This window comes from Clarias gariepinus, chromosome 20 (assembly GCF_024256425.1).
Source record: "Clarias gariepinus isolate MV-2021 ecotype Netherlands chromosome 20, CGAR_prim_01v2, whole genome shotgun sequence".
Taxonomy (NCBI): Eukaryota; Metazoa; Chordata; class Actinopteri; order Siluriformes; family Clariidae; genus Clarias; species Clarias gariepinus.
The window spans coordinates 10,384,268-10,405,728 of NC_071119.1; the positions used below are offsets into that span (position 1 = coordinate 10,384,268).

Here is a 21,461-nt window from a genome sequence, read left to right on the forward strand (position 1 = left end):
CATGTGTACAACTGAATACAATGGACATCAAATGATTTTTTGTCAAATGAGTATAAAACTAAAACTAATTCATATATTCTTTGTAAACTATCTTTGTAAATCCATAGCCATGTTTTATATAATTTAAGCAATTACCCACACAGTTTACTTAATATGGTTATTAATGTGTATATTTACACCATGTTAATCGTTCATACACTTCATATTGGCACTTGATAAGGGTATTGTTGTAAAAAAAAATTAATAACTACTAAATAAATAATGGAAGTTCCAGCATGTTCATTTTAATAAAAATTGATTATAATCTGAGTAGAACAGCAATGATGGTTACAGAGTAATATCAACTGCTGTTTACCTTGTGGTGGCTTAATTGCCAGAAGCTGGTGCTTGGTTGATGCTTGGTCAACAGGGTACAGGATAAAACAGAGACAACATCAGATTCAGCGAACTGTAAACAAAGACCTAAACTAAATCAGAGGTTGCAAAAAGACAGACTAATTTATTAGAACAAGGTCCAGGTGAATACAATTGGGACAATATAAATGTGGCAAAGTGAACACTGGGAAATGGAGTCTGGAACTAAATGTTAATATAAAAGTCCTACAGAACACAAACACAAAAGTAAAAATAAACACAGAACCAGGGACTATTGCAGGTGGGGGAAATTGACAGTGGCATTTTGCATGTTTGAAAGTAGCATATTGCACAAATAGAAACTTAAGATAAATTTATGCAGTACAATTATTTTACTGTATGTGAAGCATAATTTATAATGATAATTTAATGTAAAATACCTTTATAAAGCTCATGGGCCTATAATAAATAAATTGAATTACAGTATATATTGCAATGTTTTGTGCTGTTCAATAGTATTGATTTTGCTTTCACTACATTGAAATGTATCTCTATGAGTTTGGAAACAACATTCCTGCACTGTTAAGAAACTATTCAAGTGTTGGTACAACAGTGTTGCTCTGACTTACAAATACAATCCAAGACCAACAGTCATACTGTACAACCTTGGCAGTTTCTCCATTTTAAATACAAAAAAAAGTGCACAATTCTAAACACTGAAACTCATGTATCAACAACATGAATCCACACTGCAAAACTCCAAGCAGAATACCATTAGTCTCACACAAATATCATTCTAGATCACAGTTGTAAAAATCTCTAAATGCAAACACTGGCCTTCAAAATGCAACATCCTGATTAACAATCAGTCTCTCTCATGTTGCATGTGTGCAAACTCAATTGAAAGAACATTTCACTCATGTGTCAAAGTATAATAGAGGCCCTGAGTGAATTATTTAGACGTTAGACAAGATGGTGAAGCAGCAAGAACACAGAGGAAGAGGATAAGTGAAGTATGGCCAAAATTTCCACGAGGAGCTGATCTTTGACATGGCACAAGTGACTAGGTTATCTGTTGTGTCCTTATTATATATAGGAAAGCGCTACCCAAACAGACTTATGGTTTCTAAGGACCTTTCTTTGAATGGTTGAGTGTTTTAACCAAATCAGAGGATGTATGAAAATGATTATCATATTGTTATGTAAATATGTAAATATTAGATTTTCTCTTTAATTAATGACTTTGTTTTAATCTGAGTGTATGGTTGAGTGTAAATTGTTGTTTAAGGTTGTGTCTCAGAATTGATTTCCGGCCAAAGGGACTATGCACATAACATTAGCAAAATGGCACAGAGCTGCTTCCAAGACAATTTGCAAACTTGGCATGAAAAAACAATTTTTGGAATTTCTAGCATTAAAATGCACTAGATTGGAAGTGATGATCTCCAACAACTGCATAGTTGCTTTAACATTTAGCTTTTTGAGGTTTGACATTTGAGGCTAAGAGGAGGCCTAGTAGGCTGTAGAGGCCATTAAGGCTGAGAATAAGGAGGAGAAGGGCAAAATGAGCCAACAGTTCCAATAAAACTTTGGTGGACCTTGTAATTAATTGTGGCCTATTTATGACTGAAATGGGTCAGCTGAGTTTGGGCTGCTTCACAGTAGCCTTAACTTTTCAAGCCTTTAGATGAGAGAATAAGTAAGTAACCACTTTTGTGGGAGGAGCATCACAGGTAGCAGTTACATTGGCCATTGGCGGGTGTAGTGCAAATTTTTGCAAAGAGTTATACATCCCTATTTAGCACGGGGTCATACATCCCTGACCAAAACTTCGTCCCTGTAACACTCCTGGCTGGCTAACCTTCCTTGATGAACTCATGAATATTGTCATCTTCTTATAGGAAGAGAACCTAGAGCAGTGATCCTACATTGTCATTTGGGATATTGTAAGTTTCCACAGAGAAGCTATGGTCCATTACTGCTTCGCCAACAACCCATGTTTTGTAGTGCTGCACCTTCCACCTTATTCTCCATTTCTAATTCCAATGGAGGCATCCTTCTCAGCATGACAGTGAAAAATGTACTAATGCAGACCTCACAAGACGAAATGTTATTTCCGGGGAAAAAAAGGCCCTATGCTTAAAAGAGGAAACTTACTCTGTATTTCTACACAGTTTATTTAAATATGTAAAATAGTCTCATGAAGCCAAAGCTTACACTAGAACTTTTGATGGAAGTGTTTTAAATGTATCACATCAGCGTTCATTTGATAATCTGTGAGTGATGAACATGAGACGTGTGTATTGTTATGGTGAAAGGATTTAGTTTTACGAAAAGAGAATATGGTTGAGTGCTATGTTTCATTTTGCAAGAAACTTGTAGTGTTCCATCCCTGTTGTGTGCCAAAATTTGTAGGGGTTCCTCTGAGCCATCTTCTTCAAGACAAGGAGGGTGACTCTCTCCTTTTATAGTGGCAAAGTTGTGAAGCACAACACAAGCCACTATGATGTCTCAAGCCCTCTCTGAAACTAAAACCTAGACTTGAGGATCCCTATGGTCATCTCCACCTTGGCCCCTGTTCGGCTGTGAGCCAGGTTAAAGCGTGTCTGTGGTCCAGGATCAGGTTTAGGGTAGTGTGTCATTAAATAGGGCAAACAAAGGTATCCTCTGTCCCCCAGCAAGTAACCATTGTGCACTTTAATGATTCAAGTGTACAATACAAATATAGTAAAAAGAAAAAAAAAATGGATACAGCAAAACATACCCTGCTGAAATGTCTGGCATAATGATGACACATGGTAAATTCTGGCATCATGCACCGATCCTGGCCATTTTGCTTCAACATTAGTAATAATGTGGGTTGCCTCACATATTACCTATAGTTAGTGGAAAAAAAGTAATGAGTTTAATGATTTTAACAGGGAAAAAAATTAAGCACACAAAATTAAGTTGTTACCTGTACATTGATACTATGAATAGATTTCCTATTAACATACTGTAGTCTCCCCATTTATTAAAGGAGCTTTAATAGGAATGTGAGTGCCATCAATGCACCCAATTACATTTGGAAACCTAGAAATAGAAACTCATATATGGAAGGATTAAGTGTGTGTGTGTGTGCAGGATAAATACATGTATAGATATAAATAGTATGACTACATATTAAATATGCGTCATCGATTTTACTACAAAGGACAAACCTGTCACTCTGTGGAATTCCTCTTTAATAACATGCAGCGGTTTATGGCCAGGGAACTGTACACACGTTTAAGTAGTGATTAAGTACCAGACACTGTCTTTCCCACATGCTCTGCATCGCCCACGTTGTACAAAAAATGCCCTGACGCAAAAAACACTGAAGTGCTATGCACAGAATGTTTTCTGTTCTAAGCGCAGACTCGCGGTTTGTGACATTTGAAAAATACGGTTTCAAGAGATGTGTTAAGTAAATTAACGTTTCCTTAGAAAACCGATAAAGCTCTTTCAAATAATCATTAGGAAATGAAAAGACATTAATACGTGGCCTTATAACCCTCTCCTGTATAATCGTATAATTTGTGGCTCCACATCCACAGGATCATCACCAAAAGGGTGTGCCATGCTCAATAACCTTCTGAAACAAACTTATCCTAGAATATAACCTCCTACCGAGCAGGTTATCTTCAGAGAGTAAGTTGCTATGGTTACATACATACCCAGAAAGTTACCTCCGTTTTTGGAACTGAAAGTTGAGGTTATCCACTAACTTATCCTCAAACTTATCCACATACTCTGCTTTCTGGAATACCCCCTGCACAAAAGTTTGGGATGTTTTTTTACCGTTTTTTCCCCCTTATTAAACAGATGTTTTTGTTTAGTGAGGTCAGCCTTTCTGGAACAGTTCTTGTAAGAACAGTATTGTCAAGCGCATTTGAAAAACTCACCAAGCACCATGATGAAACTGTTTTTAATGAAGTCCTTCCCAGTAAAGTACGGTAAGATCAAAATGTACCTCTGCTGTAGAGGAGAAGTTCATTTAGAGTCACCAGTCTTAGAAATAACCAAGTAACAGCATTAAAGATGGATAAGATTCATGATCAGGGCTTTATAGACCATGAGTCACAGATACATCTCAATATCATCTGTTCAAAGGCGATTATTTGGATATTTTGGACACCTTCACCATTGTTTTACAATGTAGAAGGAAATAAAAATCAAGAACGACCATGGAATTAGAAAGTGATCCCAAACTTTTGATTGGTAGTGTATACTGTACTGTATATATTTGACACATTTACTAATTCTGCAGGTGTTTGAAATCAGAAGCAGAGCTGGTTCAGAGTCAGGAAGCAAAGAGAGAGAGAGACAGAAAGAGAGAGAGAGAAGTAGGACAGGTCAATAGGTACAGTCTCATAATAAATAAAGTCAATGCACAGTTCATAAATTTTATGCCAATGATGCACAGACTGAAACATGGCATAAAAGTTTTTTATTTTATTTTTATTTGTCCTACTGTATGTACTGTACACCACCATATTTAATGTTGTGTCAAGATGTGTCCAGACAATCAACTTTAAAGAAGTTTAAGAAATGTGTGCCATTAAAATTTCCTAATTGTTAATTAATCAGGCAAATGGCCTGAAAGTGGTTCTGAGTGTTACATTTACATTTGGTCGCTGTTAACTCTTAACCTGCAGTCCAACGTTTTAAACTACTTGTTTCTGGAAACAACTAAGCAAATATCACCAAAAAATGCATTTCTGCTCAGCATGTTAAGTCTGTGTGCAGCAGCTGGTCAGTGTGTTTATCTCCTTTATGTGAGCAAACATTTGTTTGTCGTGACCCAAACAAAACACACAATATTCAATGCAACATGCACTACTTTATTTATGTTTAAGAACATGATGCACATGATAAAAATTTCATACCAGGTATCATGACTTATTACAATGAAGGACTGAGAGAAAGCCAGAAGCAAGGAGTATGTAGCATTGACTAATTTGTGTAATTAAAATCTTAAATGACATTAAAGTACACAGACAGTGAGTAAGATTTTACAGTAAACAAACAAGAACTGAAAAAACAGGCTCTGAACAAAAAAAAATATAAAACCATGATGGTTACAGAGTTATTAATAGTAATGAGGATTTTTCACAACACACTGACCTACACAGATACACATGTACATTCAAGTTACTGCTTTTAATTCATATACAGCAGTTCAGGTAAAGATTGTCTTCTCACAGATCCAAACAAACTTATCATTACAGGGATAATCAGCCCAGTTCCTCACAGGATCAGACATATAACCAGTTACAGCACAGTCCTCATCTCCTACTCTGCTGTTGGGTTCTCCATTTCGCCAAAACCTGAAGGAGAGAATCAGAGGATATGTTATGCTTCTCAAACTAATGTGGTATCAATCATTTTGTCATAAGCAATATATTGTTAAAGTTGTTTCTCACTCAGTGCTCAGTGGTGTATTATCCACCCACTTCCACTCGCCCTCTCTGTCTCTGTCACTCAGACCAATCCAAGCTGTTCTGCTGCCCAACAGTTTATTTGTGAACTCCTGTAATGGTTGTATTAAAATACGAGAATGAATAAGTCTCATGCATTCACGCAGACACACACACGCACACACACACACACACATACCTGTTCCTCTTTGCTCTTTATGATCACCAGGTCTGCTCCTCTCTCTCTGCAGTCTTGTCTGCTCTCAGTCCAGCTTTTCTTCTCAGTAGAGATGTAGTAAAGATTGGAGCTGAAATAAATCCACCCTGGATTTAGAATATAAAAAAAGAGAGAATTTTTAGCTTTTACCATTAAAGAACTTTGTCTGGTCAGTCTGGTTCAATAATACAGAATAACTTAAACTATCCAAATTGTAACTAATAATAAGGTTTTGATAAATTTACATTTATTAACTGCTGCCCTGACAATAGCACGACATTTAAATTATGTTTGGATATTAAAATCAATGCTGGAAAGAAGGATTCAGAGTGCTTAGGATTGTAATACCTGCCAAATAAAAAAATACATAATACATAATACAAACTAACTAGTTTACTAATGTCCAAAATTTAGAAATTTTGTACTCACTTATAAAATGCAATGCATTTTTCATGCCAGTTAGGGGCGTTATAATGCCATCCCTTCAATCCTTTTAATTTTTATATTGAAGCATTAACCATTGTAGCACTATCCAACATGGAGGCACTGCTCAACCACTGTCTACTCTATATAAAACTCTACATAAGAAAAAGCCAGCTTTCATTTGGCAGTTCTCGGAAGCATAGCGCACTAGAGAGAAATGTAAACTAACATTTTCCTTTTTCTATCCTGTTTATTCTCAACATTTATTTAAAAGATGTGTGTTCGAGAAATAATCATAGTTTGTCAGTTGTGGGACTCACACCACATTATTATTAAATGTAACAATTAATGGTTATTAATTAGTAATTCTCATTATTATCTATGGTTTTGTGGTTTTGCAGTAAAGTTACTTACCCAGTTTAGAAAGGGTCTGAATTTTCTCTATATCCGTCTTTAACTGGTCTCTCTCTATAATCAGGTTGTTGTAACTGTTCTGTAACTGGTCCCGCTCCACAGTCAGCTGGTTGTAACTGGTATGCAACTGGTCTTTCTCTATAGTCAAATTGTTGTAACCAGTCTGTAAGTGTTTTTTCTCAATCATCAAGGTCCTGTAACTTGTCTGTAGCTGGTCTCTCTCTATAGTCAGGTTGCTGCAACAGGTCTGTAACTGGTTTCTCTCTATCATCAGGGTCCTATAACTGGTCTGTAGCTGGTCTCTCTCTATAGTCAGGTTGTGGCAGCAGGTCTGTAATTTGGTTCTTTCTATAGTCATAGTGTTGTAACTAGTCTGTAACTGATCTCGCTTTATATTCAGGTTGTGGTACCTGGTCTGTAAGTGGCCATTCTCTAAGGTCAGGTTGTTGTAACTTATTTGTAACTGGTCTCTCTCTCTATTCAGGTTGTTGTAACTGGTCTGTAACTGGTCATTCTCTAAAGTCAGGTTATTGTAAATGTTAAGTAACTGGTCTCTCTCTATAACCAGGTTATTGTAACTGGTCTGTAACCTCTCCATCTTTATAGTCAGCTTGTGGTAACTGGTCTGCAACTGATCTTTCTCTAAGGTCAGGTTGTTGTTATCGGTAAGTAACTGGTCTCTGTTCTTAGTCAGGTTGATGTAAGTGGTCTGTAACTGATCTTTTTCTGTAATTAACTTGTTGTAACTGGTCTGTAACTGGTCTTTTTCCATAGTCAGGTTATGATAACTGGTCTGTAATTGGTCTCTTTCTATAATCAGGTTGTTGTAACTGGTCTGTGACTGGTCTCTTTCTATATTTAGGTTGTTGTAACTAATCTGTAACTGATCCCTCTCCATAGTCAGTTTGTTGTAGCTGGTCTGTAACAGTTTTCTCTCTATAGTCAAGTTGTTGTAACCGGTCTGTAAGTGGTTCTTCTCTATAGACAGGTTGTTGTAACTGGCCTGTAACCAGTTTCTCTGTATTGTTAAATTGTTGTAACTGATCTGTAATTGGTCTCTCTCTTTAGCCAGGTTGTTATACCTGGTCTGTAGTTGGTCTCTCTCCATTGCCAGGATGTTGCAACTGCTCTGTATCTGGTTTCTCTCTATAGTCAGGTTTTTGGGAATTGACTGATCTCTCTCTATAGTTAGATTGTTATAACTGGTCTGTAACTGGTTGTTTTCTGTATACAGGTTGTTGTATTTGATGCAGAGCAGTGTGAGGGCAGTCAGCAGGACAACATGCAGCAGCACCACACACACTCCAGTCAGTCTGTAACACCTGCTCCTAGAAGTGTCTCCTCCTAATGGGAATAGCCACAGAGACATGTGTTTTCTTATAATGTTTTCATGTCTTCCTTTCTGCACTTAACACCATAGAAGAACAGTAGTGCAGTAATTCTGTAATTAAAATGTTTAAAACTGATCAGAAACCCTGTTCCAATATGAACATTTGCATTGTGAATTTAAAGGTGGTCAGCGTGAAGATCATTGGGGTTACAATAACCACTGTATCCAGAAAGTCATCTGCATTGAGGGCAACCACTTTCAGTGTACCCTGGACTCTTTACGTGACTAACTCATGTATAATTTCCTTGTGTCTTTGTGTGTATTCTGTTTCTTTTCTTTTCTTTCCTCTCGCTTTTTTGCCTTTCGTGTTTTCTAATGCCACTTCTAGGTCTGAGTTTATTGGCTGACTGGGCTGTCCATCATCACAACGCTCTTCCAATCTGTCGACATGCCAAATGTATTTGAGGCCTCGAGTTCAGTGTGTGTGTGTGTGTGTGTGTGCGTGCACCTTGCCAGTGTAGCTTGTGTTTCAATTCATGTAACAAAACTCATCCGATTTTAGTAGTCTCCAGATGCTTATTGTATTTTCGGGCATAAGGAATTATACTTTGTGTGATTTAAATCTATCCACAGATTTGTTTGTGTCTATTGACTTGTATCGAATTATGCATGTGTGTTCACACTGAATGTTGGAGTTTTAGTTTGGCCTGCTATGTGTCAAGTTTAACTACAGTTTCAAGAACATTTTGGTTCTTTGATTTATTCAATTATTTAATTACAATTAGGAAAAGTTCGGAAAAATTTCTTACACACTTCAACCTATTTTATTCATAAAAAATTAACAAATATCTCATTATACATCTTAATGCTCTTATCATTCTTTAAAAATATAATTAAATGCCATTTTTAAAGACCATATTTATATTAAAAAAATTGTATTGACGAAGGATTGATTAGATTAAGGCAATTTGGAACTGCCAATCAACCTTCTGTGCTACATTGAAAAATTTTACAGAATAACAAAAGTTAGGAGAGTAAAAAAAACAATCAAAACAAACAAACAAAAAAAATCCTATTATTTGTCTATACTATCTCTTGCTTCACTAATGCACTGATAACTTTTTTTTAATAGTGCGTGAATACCATCATGGCAGAAAGTTTTCAGGACCACCAGGAACTCTTTAAACCCAGGCAGCATGTATCCATGCTGGCAACACAGCATTGGTCAATGACCAAAAAGAAAAAAAAAAATTATGAAATGAAAAGAAGAAAAAAAACTGATTATATGGAATCCTGCTGACGTGAAAACAGGGAGACTGTAGACATCAAGCTGTGCATTTTTTTAAATCTAGTAAAATATGCAGATAATGTTGCAAAAATGTTGAACTAACCAAATGCTTTAATTAGTATTACAGTATTTGTTTTGGTCATAGAAACAACTGCATATTTCTTTCTATAGTACACAAATCTGATCCATATGTATATTTATTACAGTTTATTAATGCAAAAAAAAAAGGATTAAAATAATGAGGTAATAAGGGCTGCTGGCCCAAGCATGTGGAAATAGTTTAAGATTATCAGGAAGATGTCACAATAACTCCCAGCTGAGTTGGAACATCAGTGCTTAAAATAAGTATTTTAAGTAAGTATTTTTAATCGGTTTAGTAAATATTGGTGTCTGCATATTTTAATGTTCAAAACTTTCTTACATAGTTACTGTAAGTTACAGTCAACTCCTTGGTCTTGAGGGGGTTTTAGAGGCATTTTAAATAATTCTCAAAAATATCTGGCTTATTGAAGGTTTTAGGGCTTGAAGACATTCAATTTGTAAAGATGACCTACAGCCCTGCGTGTGTAGAGGAATTAAAAACTAACATAGATAGATAGATAGATAGACAGATAGACAGACAGACAGACAGATAGCAAGGGAACACACACTACATTCAGTATATAATATTAGCTCTATGCAGTGTCTTTCCCTAATGGAAAGCAGTCAAAGACAAATTTACAACAGCTTTACAATAGATTAAATCATAATAGTTATTATTATTATTATTACTATTCTTCATTTTATTATTATTATTATTATTATTATTATTATTATTATTATTATTAATACTACTACTAATAATAATATTTATTTATAGTATATGAATTTGCAGCTCTCTGCTCATTCATTATTAAATCTGTGTAAAATAAAATACAATGCAATTTCAAATTTACTTCTGTCCAAGACTCATTACACCTTAAATTGTATTTATTTTTATCTGCCAATCCCACGCTAGAACATAACAAAAGACAAGAATATTCTATAATCATAATCAGTAAGGCAAGTAAGGGTCATTAAAAAATAAAACAAAGGCTAAAAACTTAATAGAGAAGGAGCATCTTAATACAAAAAGAACAACTTGTATGAACTTAATCTGAACATTTTTATTTAAATAGCTGAATGTTCTTTCTTCCTTCTGTCACCTTTGCATGCATCTTTGAATGCATCTGCATTTTCACAGATTGTCTCCACTCATTCAGAAACATACTGAAACATCTCTAAAATACTTTATAATTGCATACTGAGTTACTGCTTCTTTACATGTAAGCACATGTTTCACTTCGCAAACCCAAACACTTACCTGTGTGTGGATCTGTGTTTGGGTCATTCTTTATGTCACTGCCTTCGAGATCAAGGTCGTGACCTTTAACATCATCTTTGCTCTCATAGATATTCATCACCATTTCTATTTGTTCAGAGGAACACTGAAGCATCTCTAATCTATAGAAGACTCACTAAACTGTGTCTCTGTGTGAGGACAAGTAAACTGCTACACTTCCTTCCTAGTGTACACCGAATTAAATGTTGCTGCTGTCAGTAAAATAAGTTACACATCAGAGGCGGAGCATACTATAAGTGGCTTCTTGTGAAGTGAAGCCATTTAAGCTGCACTTTTCATTCACACTGTAAAAGTTCTTGGTAAAGCAGAGTAGTTACATAAATACTAAAAATGACATTGTTGGTATGTTATAATGATGTATATATTTGATCCACATAACACAATAATAAACACAATGTATTTGTATAAACACAATCTCCTGAACTCCAAACTGAATGTCAGAATGCAATTTTGAGCGTGGCATGGTTGTTGGTGCCAGACAGGCCGGTCTGAGTATTTCACAATCTGCTCAGTTACTGGGATTTTTACGCACAATCATTTCTAGGGTTTACAAAGAATGGTGTGAAAAGGGAAAAACATGTTTCTGACCATGTCCATCTCTTTATGACCACCATGTACCCATCCTCTGATGGCTACTTCCAGCAGCATAATGCACCATGTCACAAAACTTGAATCATTTCAAAATGGTTTCTTGAACATGACAATGAGCTCACTGTACTAAAATGGCCCCCACAGTCACCAGATCTCAACCCAATAGAGCATCTTTGGGATGTGGTGGAACGGGAGCTTCGTGCCCTGGATGTGCATCCCACAAATCTCCATCAACTGCAAGATGCTATCCTATCAATATGGGCCAACATTTCTAAAGAATGCTTTCAGCACCTTGTTGAATTAATGCCACGTAGAATTAAGGCAGTTGTGAAGGCGAAAAGGGGTCAAACACTGTATTAGTCTGGTGTTCCTAATAATCCTTTAGGTGAGTGTATATATAAACATATAAAAACATAAAACAGGATTGTTTTAAAGGTTAATCTGTCAACCTACTCACTTTGGTGTCAAGGTGTATTCACCCTGAAGTGTATGTGGTCACTGTGAGAAAATAAGATTTTTTTTCTTTTTATTTACAGGTTCTGTTTCTCTGAGTGGTTGGGAATGTTCTGTTAACTTTGATGTCCTGAATCTCTAGATCATGGCCTTAGTTATCAAGATTAAATCAGTGCCTGTGGGCCCTACATGGCTCGATAAGGCTTCGAAAATACTATTAATGTCGCTATTACAAAAGCAGCACTACTCGAAAACCTTATAAGAAGTGTGTTTGTGCTCTCTGAAAAAGAGTGTTGTCTGATTTTAGATTAATTTAAAATGTATTTATTCTTTGGGTAAGAGTTAATCTGCAGGTTATTTCTGAGACTGGAATGTAATATGATGCAGTCCATGAGAAACACAAGTTGGGGCTAGATGTACAGCAGCTAGCGAGCTAAACGCTCATAACCAGGGTTATGTTTTCCCCACTTTGGACATGACTTACGATGTTAACTAAGCACGATAATGCGCGCTTAGTTAACAAAAAGCTTGATAAAAACCCTTAAGTGTTTATCAGTTAAGTTCAATAACTATTCATTATAATTTTCAGATAAAAAAAAAAAAAAAAATTAAGTAATTTTGATAACTTTATGTTGGATAAGGCATAGGAAAATAAGAATCAGATTATTATGCATCTTATTATTATACCCCTTTTCTAAACTTACTCAAGTAGAAAAATCTCCAAGAGCGTAAGCAAAGGATGAGCCATACACACATACACATACAGATTTCTGTTGAAAAAGGAACCTGAAACTCAAAGTTTCCTCAGCAAGAACACACACACACACACACACACGCACACACACACACACACACACACGCATGCACAAACACAGAGAGAGGGGGAGCAGAAGAGCAGTTTTCTCAGAGGAAACAGTTAACATTATTTAAGCTGCCAATTTTTACAAATTGGTGGCATTGTGGTGTATTTGTGGGGCATGGTGGTGTTTGGTGGCATTGTGGGCTTAGCACTGTCCAGGGCCCTGGGTTAATTCCCACCTCAGAGTCTGTGTGTATGGAGTTTAAATGTTTCCAAGTGCTTGTTGGGTTTTCTCCAGGTACCCCAGTTTTCTACCACAGTCCAAAAATATGCAGATTAGGCTTCTTCCCAAATTGCCTGTAATGTCTGAATGCACATGTGAATGTTGACGGGAGGTCCCACCATTGTTGTAAAATGTAAATAAATACAATGGAAATTACCAATAGCCTCCTAAAGACAGACCATTGGGGACCAGCCCACAGGGCCACAGCAGGCCCACACTCAGCACAATTATCAACAGAGCGCAAGGGGTGGCACTAATAAATATATAATACAAGTTTAACTATTTAAATTTCAAAAGAAAAATAAATGCTTCATGGTGCACTTTTTATATCTCAGAATGCGATAAAATCTGAGGCTGTGGGCTGCATGGGTTAACCCATGGGATTTAATGTGGGCTTGCTTTGGCCCCACAAGCATTAATTTACAGGGGGTCCATGTGGGCTTACTGTAGGCATACTTTTCATCATCTCAAACCAGTCTGGCCATTCTCCCCTGACCTCTTGCATAATGTGGAAAATTTATTGAATTCCAATTATATTTTAGGGATTTAGTACTCTAAGTAAGCCAATGTCCTATTTAAAATAGGTTTAATGTCTAATATCCAGAAGGCCTCTGTGAAACAGCAGGCCTTCTGTTCTTCTGTTGCATCAGAGACAAACACAAGCCATGCAGACAACTAATTTAGGGAACTTAAGGGATACATAGGCAAGAGGCTTGTCATAATATTACTACAAATTTAATAGTAATATTATAACCTAATATAATATATGAACAATATACTAATATTACTTACTCATTTTATGGTCTTTTGTATTATTATACCTCTTACAGATGGCCAGACTTCCCTTTGTTAAAGCTAAAAAAAAGGGATTGTAACATCTGAGCCACCTCAGTCTGGGGAAAAAAGATTTGGTTCACCAGATTACTGAGCCGCCGCTTTGTCTCTCCTAGTGTGTCTATGTGTGTACATGTTCCCCGCTATTCTCATAAATCACCAAATCAAGTTTACCTGTGTCTACTCTTGTGTGTCGCTATAGACCAGCCATGATATCGGTAATTGTGAACTGCTTGCAGTAAAAGCAGCATTAGAGGAGTGGCGGCATTGGTTGGCGGGAGCTAAACACCCGTTTACTGTACTCACAGATCATCGAAATCTCGTGTACAACAAGCAAAAAGACTTAACTCTCGCCAAGCCCGATGGGCACTGTTTTTAACGTGTTTCCAGTTTGTTATAACCTATCATCCTGGCTCGTGAAATAAAAAAGCAGATGATTTATCCCGCTATTATCTGGCGCTGGAGATAGCCCAAATGACACGGTCTCAACCTGTGCCCAGGGGCTGCCCTCCAAATCAAACATATGTTCCGGAGTGACTATGGGAGCGAGTGACGATCGAGGCACATACAAGTTTAGCATCTGGTCACACCGGCGTATCACGCACCATCCACCTGCTAGAACCAAAGTTCTGGTGGCCAAATCTACAGGAAACCACGAAAACAGTAGTTTCGTATTGTGCAGACTGTGCAACAACTAAAAGTCCTCGTTATTTGCCAGTTGGGAAATTAATGCCCCTGCCAACACCTGACAGGCCGTGGTCCCACATCGCAGTGGACTTTGTGACGGATCTGCCGGTGTCAAAAGGGTACACGACAATCCTAGTGATCCCCCAAGCAGTTCAGAAATTTGTTGATAGACGGCGAAGGGAAAGTCCTCCACTCCAGGCAGGAGATCGGGTATTCAATTAAATTTTATTTGTATAGCGCTTTTAACAATTGGCATTGTCCCAAAGCAGCTTTACACAATCAAAAGAATTATTTAAGTTTGTATGAAATTTGAATGTGTATGAATCAAAATGGTCACATAGTCCCTGGTGAGCAAGCCGAGGGCGACAGTGGCAAGAAAAAACTCCCTGAGATGGTAGTAGGAAGAAACCTTGAGAGGAACCAGACTCAACAGGGAACCCATCCTCATTTGGGTGAAACAGAAAGCAGGATTTGATCTGCATTCATACTGTGTGTTAGTTGGCTGGCAGTTCAGCATAACATTTGATGTTAATTGATGTTAAAATGGAGTCCAGTTAGTTATTGAAAATAACTTGTATAAAGTTCCAGTCCTCAACTACTGAAGAGTCAAGTCTTCAGAGAAAGAGCTGCCAACACCAGTCGAGGCCAGAACCGTCTCCTAGGTAGAAAGAACCACCCCAGACACGAGACGCATCCCAAAGAGACACAAGAGGCATCCATGTGACGAGATCTCCAACCAGAAGCGGGGCACCAGGATGGGTCAGACAGGTCCGGAGGGCAGAGGGAGTCTGGATCATTGGCATCTCAGGGACAACATGTGTAGCTCGACAGAGAGAGAAGGAAGGAGAGAGAGGGGGAGAGAGGGAAGAGAAAGAGCAGGAGAGAGAGAGCAGAAGCCTCTTCCCTCTCGGCTCTTGTCGAAGGCGGTCGCATCTGCTCTCCCTCCCTTATCTCTCCCCGCTTGCTTCTCTTGTCTGTCTTGTGAATACTATTCAGAGACTCTCCTCGTCTTGCTCTTGAAAATTAAAAAGGAATATGGATTTGATCAACTGGTCTCTGAATGCAATTGACATGATCTTCTCGACGAGAAGTGTGGGTTCTGGGGAACCTACTTGTCCTGCTGGGACGTTTGCTGCTGGATACACGATGGACAGTTGGGAGAAGTGGCGCATTGTGTGCCTGGCCGCACTGTCTCTGGAGGATGTTGAAGATATCTACCTATTCGGAACTCTGATAACTGGGATTCTGCTGATTGGATTAGGTGGGATACTTGGATATCGAAAAATCTTAAAAGCAGTCAGTCTCAAACCCAAGAGACTGGCTGGCTGGGAATTAGTGGTGACTAGAGCTGTCGGTAATCAGACTGTGGTTCTGGACCGCAAATTGGATAACATCTTGGAGAGACTAGCAGCTATGCAACGTGATTTGGACAGACCGGCAGACCAGTGATGGACATTAAATATCTGTGAAATTGGCAGATATTGTTCGAAACCTGGAAAATATGATTTTCTTTTTCGGCTGCCCCTTTTTTCTTTCCAGCTACTGCATTCAAGGCCGTGGCTGGAGTCATAACAAACTCCCCGAAGACCAAGATAACGAGACGCTCTGGAATCCTACTCCCTCCCCCTTCAAGGAAACCTGGCGCAGACTATTACGGGATGTTACAGGCTTACAAACTGATACGCACGCACTCACGCACACACATAACAGCTACAGATAGACACTCTACCTTCCCCATATCCAACGCCTTCGTGTGCTTATTCCCTTCAGTGTGGGCAGGCGGAATCGGGACCAGCGCTCTCTAGCTGCAGGGACTGGAGCTGTTTGCCTACATTGGACATTTCCTATCCCCTGTACCCTAATCGTTGCAATGTTTATGTCTTGTGTTTACATGTTTTTATGTGCTTGTTGCTGAGGTATTTTTGTACCCCTGATCGCACACTGCCCTTTTCGAAGGACAGTCTGGGAGGGGATTTTTTACCCTCGTTATCCTAATGTATCTATTTCTTATCTTCTATGATGGCGCCGGTTAGGTGGCTGCCGTCGCGACTCTGTGGTCGCACAAAATCATTTCACTGCATATTGTACTCTGTATGATGGTGTATGTGACAAATAAAATTTGAATTTGAATTTGAAGAAGAGAAGAGATAACAGTTAGGTCTGGTCACAGTCATATAATGTATAATGTAAAATAATATATTTACTGTAGAGTGCAAGCAGAGACTTCGGCAGGACTAACTATGACAGCATAACTAAAAGGGAGAGCCAAAAGGAAACACAGACATGAGGGCTCCCTAAGATGTAAAGCAACCAATCACCTCACCGTCAACAAACTTGAGTGATCAATGAGAGTGGGGAGGACAGCATCTAAACATACCAGTTCACCATAATACTCTTGGGTATGGCTCTCAACACGGGACCTTCACCTCAACCTCCCTTGTCGTAAACTCACTCCCAAATACATCGATCCATTTCCCATCCTCACACAAATCAACCCTGTCACATTTAAGTTACAGGCCCCTCGTCATATGAAAATTCACCATGTCTTTCATATTTCCCTTCTCAGGCCAGTGATCCGGGGACCACTAGACGAAGCGGGCGCCCCCACGTACAAAGTGAAACAGCTACTAGACTCCCAGAGGAGAGGGGGCTCCCTCCAGTACTTGGTGGATTAGGAGGGGTACGGCCCGGAGGAACGGTGCTGCCCGGAGGGAGCCGCTGAGATCCGGACCCTAGCCGTGCAGACCGACTGGGGAGATGCCGCGCTCCGGACATCCTTCTATGAGGGACTGGCTTCACGAATAAAGGACGAGCTCGCCGGGCGAGAGCTTCCCGCTACACTGGAGGGACTAATCCAGCTCGCCCTCCGTATTGACCAGCGCCTTCTCTCTCGCCCCAAGCCAGCCCGAAGGACCCTGCCGCCTGCACCCACCTTCTCCTACGCTCCGCCACGACCACCTACAGCCTTCACCACCACCACCACCGAATCTGTCGCATCTCTACCTCCTGCCGTGGTTGACACCGGAGCCGGGGAACCCATGCAACTAGGACGCGCCTGCCTGACCGTGGCGGAACGCGAACGACGGTATCGAGGGGTTTTGCGAACGACGGCCATCTCATCACCGCCCATCATCCTCGGCTATCCCTGGCTGTTGCAGCACGACCCGATTATTTCATGGACCCGGAACCGGATCCTCCAGTGGGGGCCGACCTGCACCGAACTCTGCCTATGGGCACGGACTGGGACGTGTTCCAAGGAGTCCGAGGCCCCCGACGTCGACACCAACGCCATCCTGGTCGCCTATCGGGAATAGGCTGAAGTTTTTTGAAAGAAAGGGGGCGAACTTCGCCCATGTGTCGACTATAGGGGGCTAAACAACATCACAATTAAGAACACACATCCACTACCACGTACCACCCACGAACTAGGGTGATGAGTGGAAGACTGCTTTCATCACACCCACCGGACATTATAAGAGCCTGGTCATACCATTCGGACTCTGTAATGCACCCTCGGCCTTCCAACAATTTATAAATGACGTCCTCCGAGACATGCTGGGCCGATGGGTGTTCGTCTACCTGGATGACATCTCATTTACTCCCGCAACCTGGAAGAACACATCCAACATGTACGTGCTGTTTTAAAGAGATTGCTCGCTCACCAACTGTACTGCAAGCTGGAAAAATGTGCTTTTCACCAGCACTCCACCACGTTCCTGGGTTTTGTCATCTCGCGGTGTGGCCATGGACCTGCACAAGCTAGGAGCTGTACGTCACTGGCCTCTACCCAGGACACTCAAACAGCTTTAGTGGTTTCTCGGGTTTGCGAATTTCTATCGTCACTTTATCTGGGGCTACAGTACAGTTGCGGCACCATTAACCACATTGACCAGGCCCTCATCTCACCCATTTCGGCTCACCCCAGCCTCCATCTCAGCATTCAAAGAACTCTGCCACCGCTTCACCACCACTCCTATTCTTCTTCATCCTGATGCCAGCAAACCCTTCGTTGTGGAGGTGGACGGATGTGGGCGCCGGCGCAGTTGTCTCCCAGCGAGGTCCAGACCAGAAACTTCACCCTTGCAGTTTCTTCTCCAAAAAATTTTATCCCACTCAGCAGCGATACGGGGTAGGGGACCGCGAGCTGTTGGGCATAAAGTGGGCTTTGGAGGAATGGCGTCACTGGCTCCAGGGCGCCAGTAAGCCATTCATCGTCTGGACCGATCATCAGAACCTGATCACCATCAAAAACCTAAAACAGCTCAACCCACGACAGGCACGGTGGGCATTATTTTTTGAACAATATAATTTCCATCACGCCAATATGAGGATGATCTCCCCCAGGCGGAACCCATGCCTGTCATCCCTCCATCTCGCATAATCGCACCCCTCCACTGGGACTTGGAGACCAGGGTCCGCCAGGCACAGGCGGCGGAGACAGAACCGGCAGGTGTGCCGCCTGGACGACTCCACGTACCCAAACATCTGCGAGCGGAGGTTCTCCAGTGGGGGCATTCATCTATCATCGCCGGACATTCTGGAGCCCGACGAACTCCTCATTCATCAGACGGGCGTTCTGGTGGCCCTCCTTGAGGAAAGACATCATCGAGTTCGTTCAGGCATGCCCGGTGTGCGCCAGGGCAAAAGACACAAACCAACCAACTCCGGGAGAACTCCAACCACTCCCAGTTCCTCGACGGCCCTGGACGCACATCGCCCTGGATTTCATCACAGGAAAATTAAGTACCATATTAACCATTGTTGATCGGTTCTCCAAGGCCGTGCACCTGGTGGCCCTAACCGGACTCTCATTAGCAAAGGACACAGCTGAATTGATTTTGGAACACGTAGTCCGACTGCATGGGTTCCCAAAGGACATCGTCTCGGACAGGGGGCCTCAGTTCACCGCCCGGTTCTGGAAGGCCTTCTGCCGTCTGATTAATTCCACCAGTAGTCTGTCATCTGGTTACCACCCCCAGACTAATGGTCAGATGGAACGGACCAACCAACAACTGAAGCGCTACCTGAGGTGTTTTGTTTCCGATCGCCAGCGCTCCTGGGCCCGCTGCCTCAAATGGGCCGAACTGTCCCACAACCTCCACGTCTCCTCAGCCACCAACCTAAGCCCATTTGAGGTGTTCCATGGTTTCCAACCTCCAATGTTCAACCATCAAGAACCGGAGGTTGACGTACCATCGGCCCAACAGTGGAACCAAGCGAATCTTGCCATCCAACGTGCCAACACCAGCTACGTCACCCAACATCGCCGCCGACACCCTCCGGGACGTTTGTACCACGTAGGTAAAACGTTTCACAGCTAAAACCCTTCATCACTTTATCTCTGGTAAGACCCACCCCCCCTGCTCCTCTGCCCCGAAACATTGACAGCGGTCCCGCCTACACCGTGCGACGGATCCTTGACTCGCGCCCTCGGGGCAGAGGCACCCAGTACCTGGTCGATTGGGATGGCTACGGAGCGATCTTGGGTTCCAGCGTGGTTCATCCTCGACCCCGAACTCATCCGGGACTACCGTCACAGGGTATCCTTCACCTCAGGGTGAAGGGGGGTACCGTCATGCACACTCGGCATGCGACCGGCACTAGGACCCGGAAGTTAAGTGGTCGCGAACCAGGAAGTATAAAAGGAGTAAACAAACCATAGCACCTCGCTCAGTCATTGAGTTTTGCCGATGCTACGTCGGATTCATTCATCTAATCGTGAGTACTCACTTTATTGGCTTTATTACCTGATCGAGTGTGTATTTATAGGACGCAGGTTAGATTGTGTCTTTCCCTTGCTCCCCATTTGTGAGAGTCCTTAGATCAAATAGCGTGATGATCCTGCCTATTCGTGTTCTTCCGCGTTTGGGTTTACCATTCACGCAACAAAGGGCTAACCGCTAAAGCTACGTCTTCTGGTCACCTCAGGTTAGTTCTTGACAGTTTGTTTCTATTACTGAATAAAATCTCTTATTTCCCCCTGCATATGTGCCTGCCTTTTCCGAGCTATAACCGACATGACAGGGATCAATAGTAAACAATCAAATTTATTACTATCCCTAACTACGTACACTCTATATTATACCACATAACCAAAATGTTTAATGATCGGTCTTTTAAATGAGGAAAAATAATTATAATAATTACACAATAATAATATTTAAAATAATAGAATCTAATGCAGTCAAGCTTAGACAAAAAATTAATCATATTTACCCTAACCGGAATTAAGTTCAATAATTAATCATTATAATTTTTAGATCATAAAATAATAAAGAATAATGAAAAAAAATAAGAAATATTAATTATTTCGATGATTTCTTTTATGTTGGAAAAGGAATAGGAAAATAGAAAAATAAGAATATGATTATTACGCATATCCCTTTTATAAGCTTGCTCATGTAGAAAACTGAAGAGCGTAAGAGACTTCTGTTGAAAAAGGAACCTGAAAATAAAAGTTGTTTTCTCAGCAAAAACCAGTGGTGTCAAAGGTATTCACATTCATTACTTGAGTAGAAGTATAGATCTTGTTTATAATAGATCTTGTAGAAGTATAGATCTTGTTTTTGCTCTTGTTTGCACATTTGCACGTGCACTTTATGCTGTCTGTAAAAATTTTATACTTAGCTAGTTAGTTTTTGTTAATTTATGTTGTAATTTATGTTGTAATTTATGTTAGGTCTCTCTGTCCTGTCTCTGCTAGCCAGCTAACTAGGCCTCTTGGTTAGCTAGTTTAGTGTCTCTGTTAATTTATGTTGTAAATTTATGTTGCATGTAGCACCTTGGTCCTGGAGGAACGTTGTTTCGTTTCACTGTGTACTAACTGTATATGGTTGTAAGACAATAAAGCCTACTTGAACTTGAACTTGATAGATACTAGGGTTTAAAAAGACTTCTTTAGAAGTTGAAGTATCAACTCATGAGCTTTTTACTGAAGTAAAAGTGTAAAAGTACTGGTTTCAAAACTAC

General features: G+C 40.4%; 2 protein-coding genes across 3 annotated transcripts in view; one reads left to right on the forward strand and one right to left on the reverse strand.

Moving 5' to 3' along the window:
- The window catches only part of LOC128508315 (C-type lectin domain family 4 member M-like), a 324,096-nt gene that overhangs the window by 131,014 nt on the left and 171,621 nt on the right, over nt 1-21,461 (forward strand). The gene's annotated exons all lie outside the window — the stretch shown is intronic.
- The window catches only part of LOC128508314 (CD209 antigen-like), a 38,646-nt gene continuing 22,087 nt past the window's right edge, over nt 4,903-21,461 (reverse strand). Inside the window, exons 1-5 of one of the 2 annotated variants that reach the window (XM_053479584.1) lie at nt 10,807-10,970; nt 6,847-8,190; nt 5,992-6,116; nt 5,799-5,905; nt 4,903-5,702 (exon numbers count right to left, since the gene is read on the reverse strand). In XM_053479584.1, the coding sequence (XP_053335559.1) occupies nt 5,555-5,702; nt 5,799-5,905; nt 5,992-6,116; nt 6,847-8,190; nt 10,807-10,939 (1,857 nt within the window). In that variant the 5' untranslated portion in view covers nt 10,940-10,970 and the 3' untranslated portion in view covers nt 4,903-5,554. Of the gene's footprint in view, nt 5,703-5,798; nt 5,906-5,991; nt 6,117-6,846; nt 8,191-10,806; nt 10,971-21,461 lie in introns of those variants that run through there. The other variant, XM_053479585.1, reaches the window with a different exon arrangement.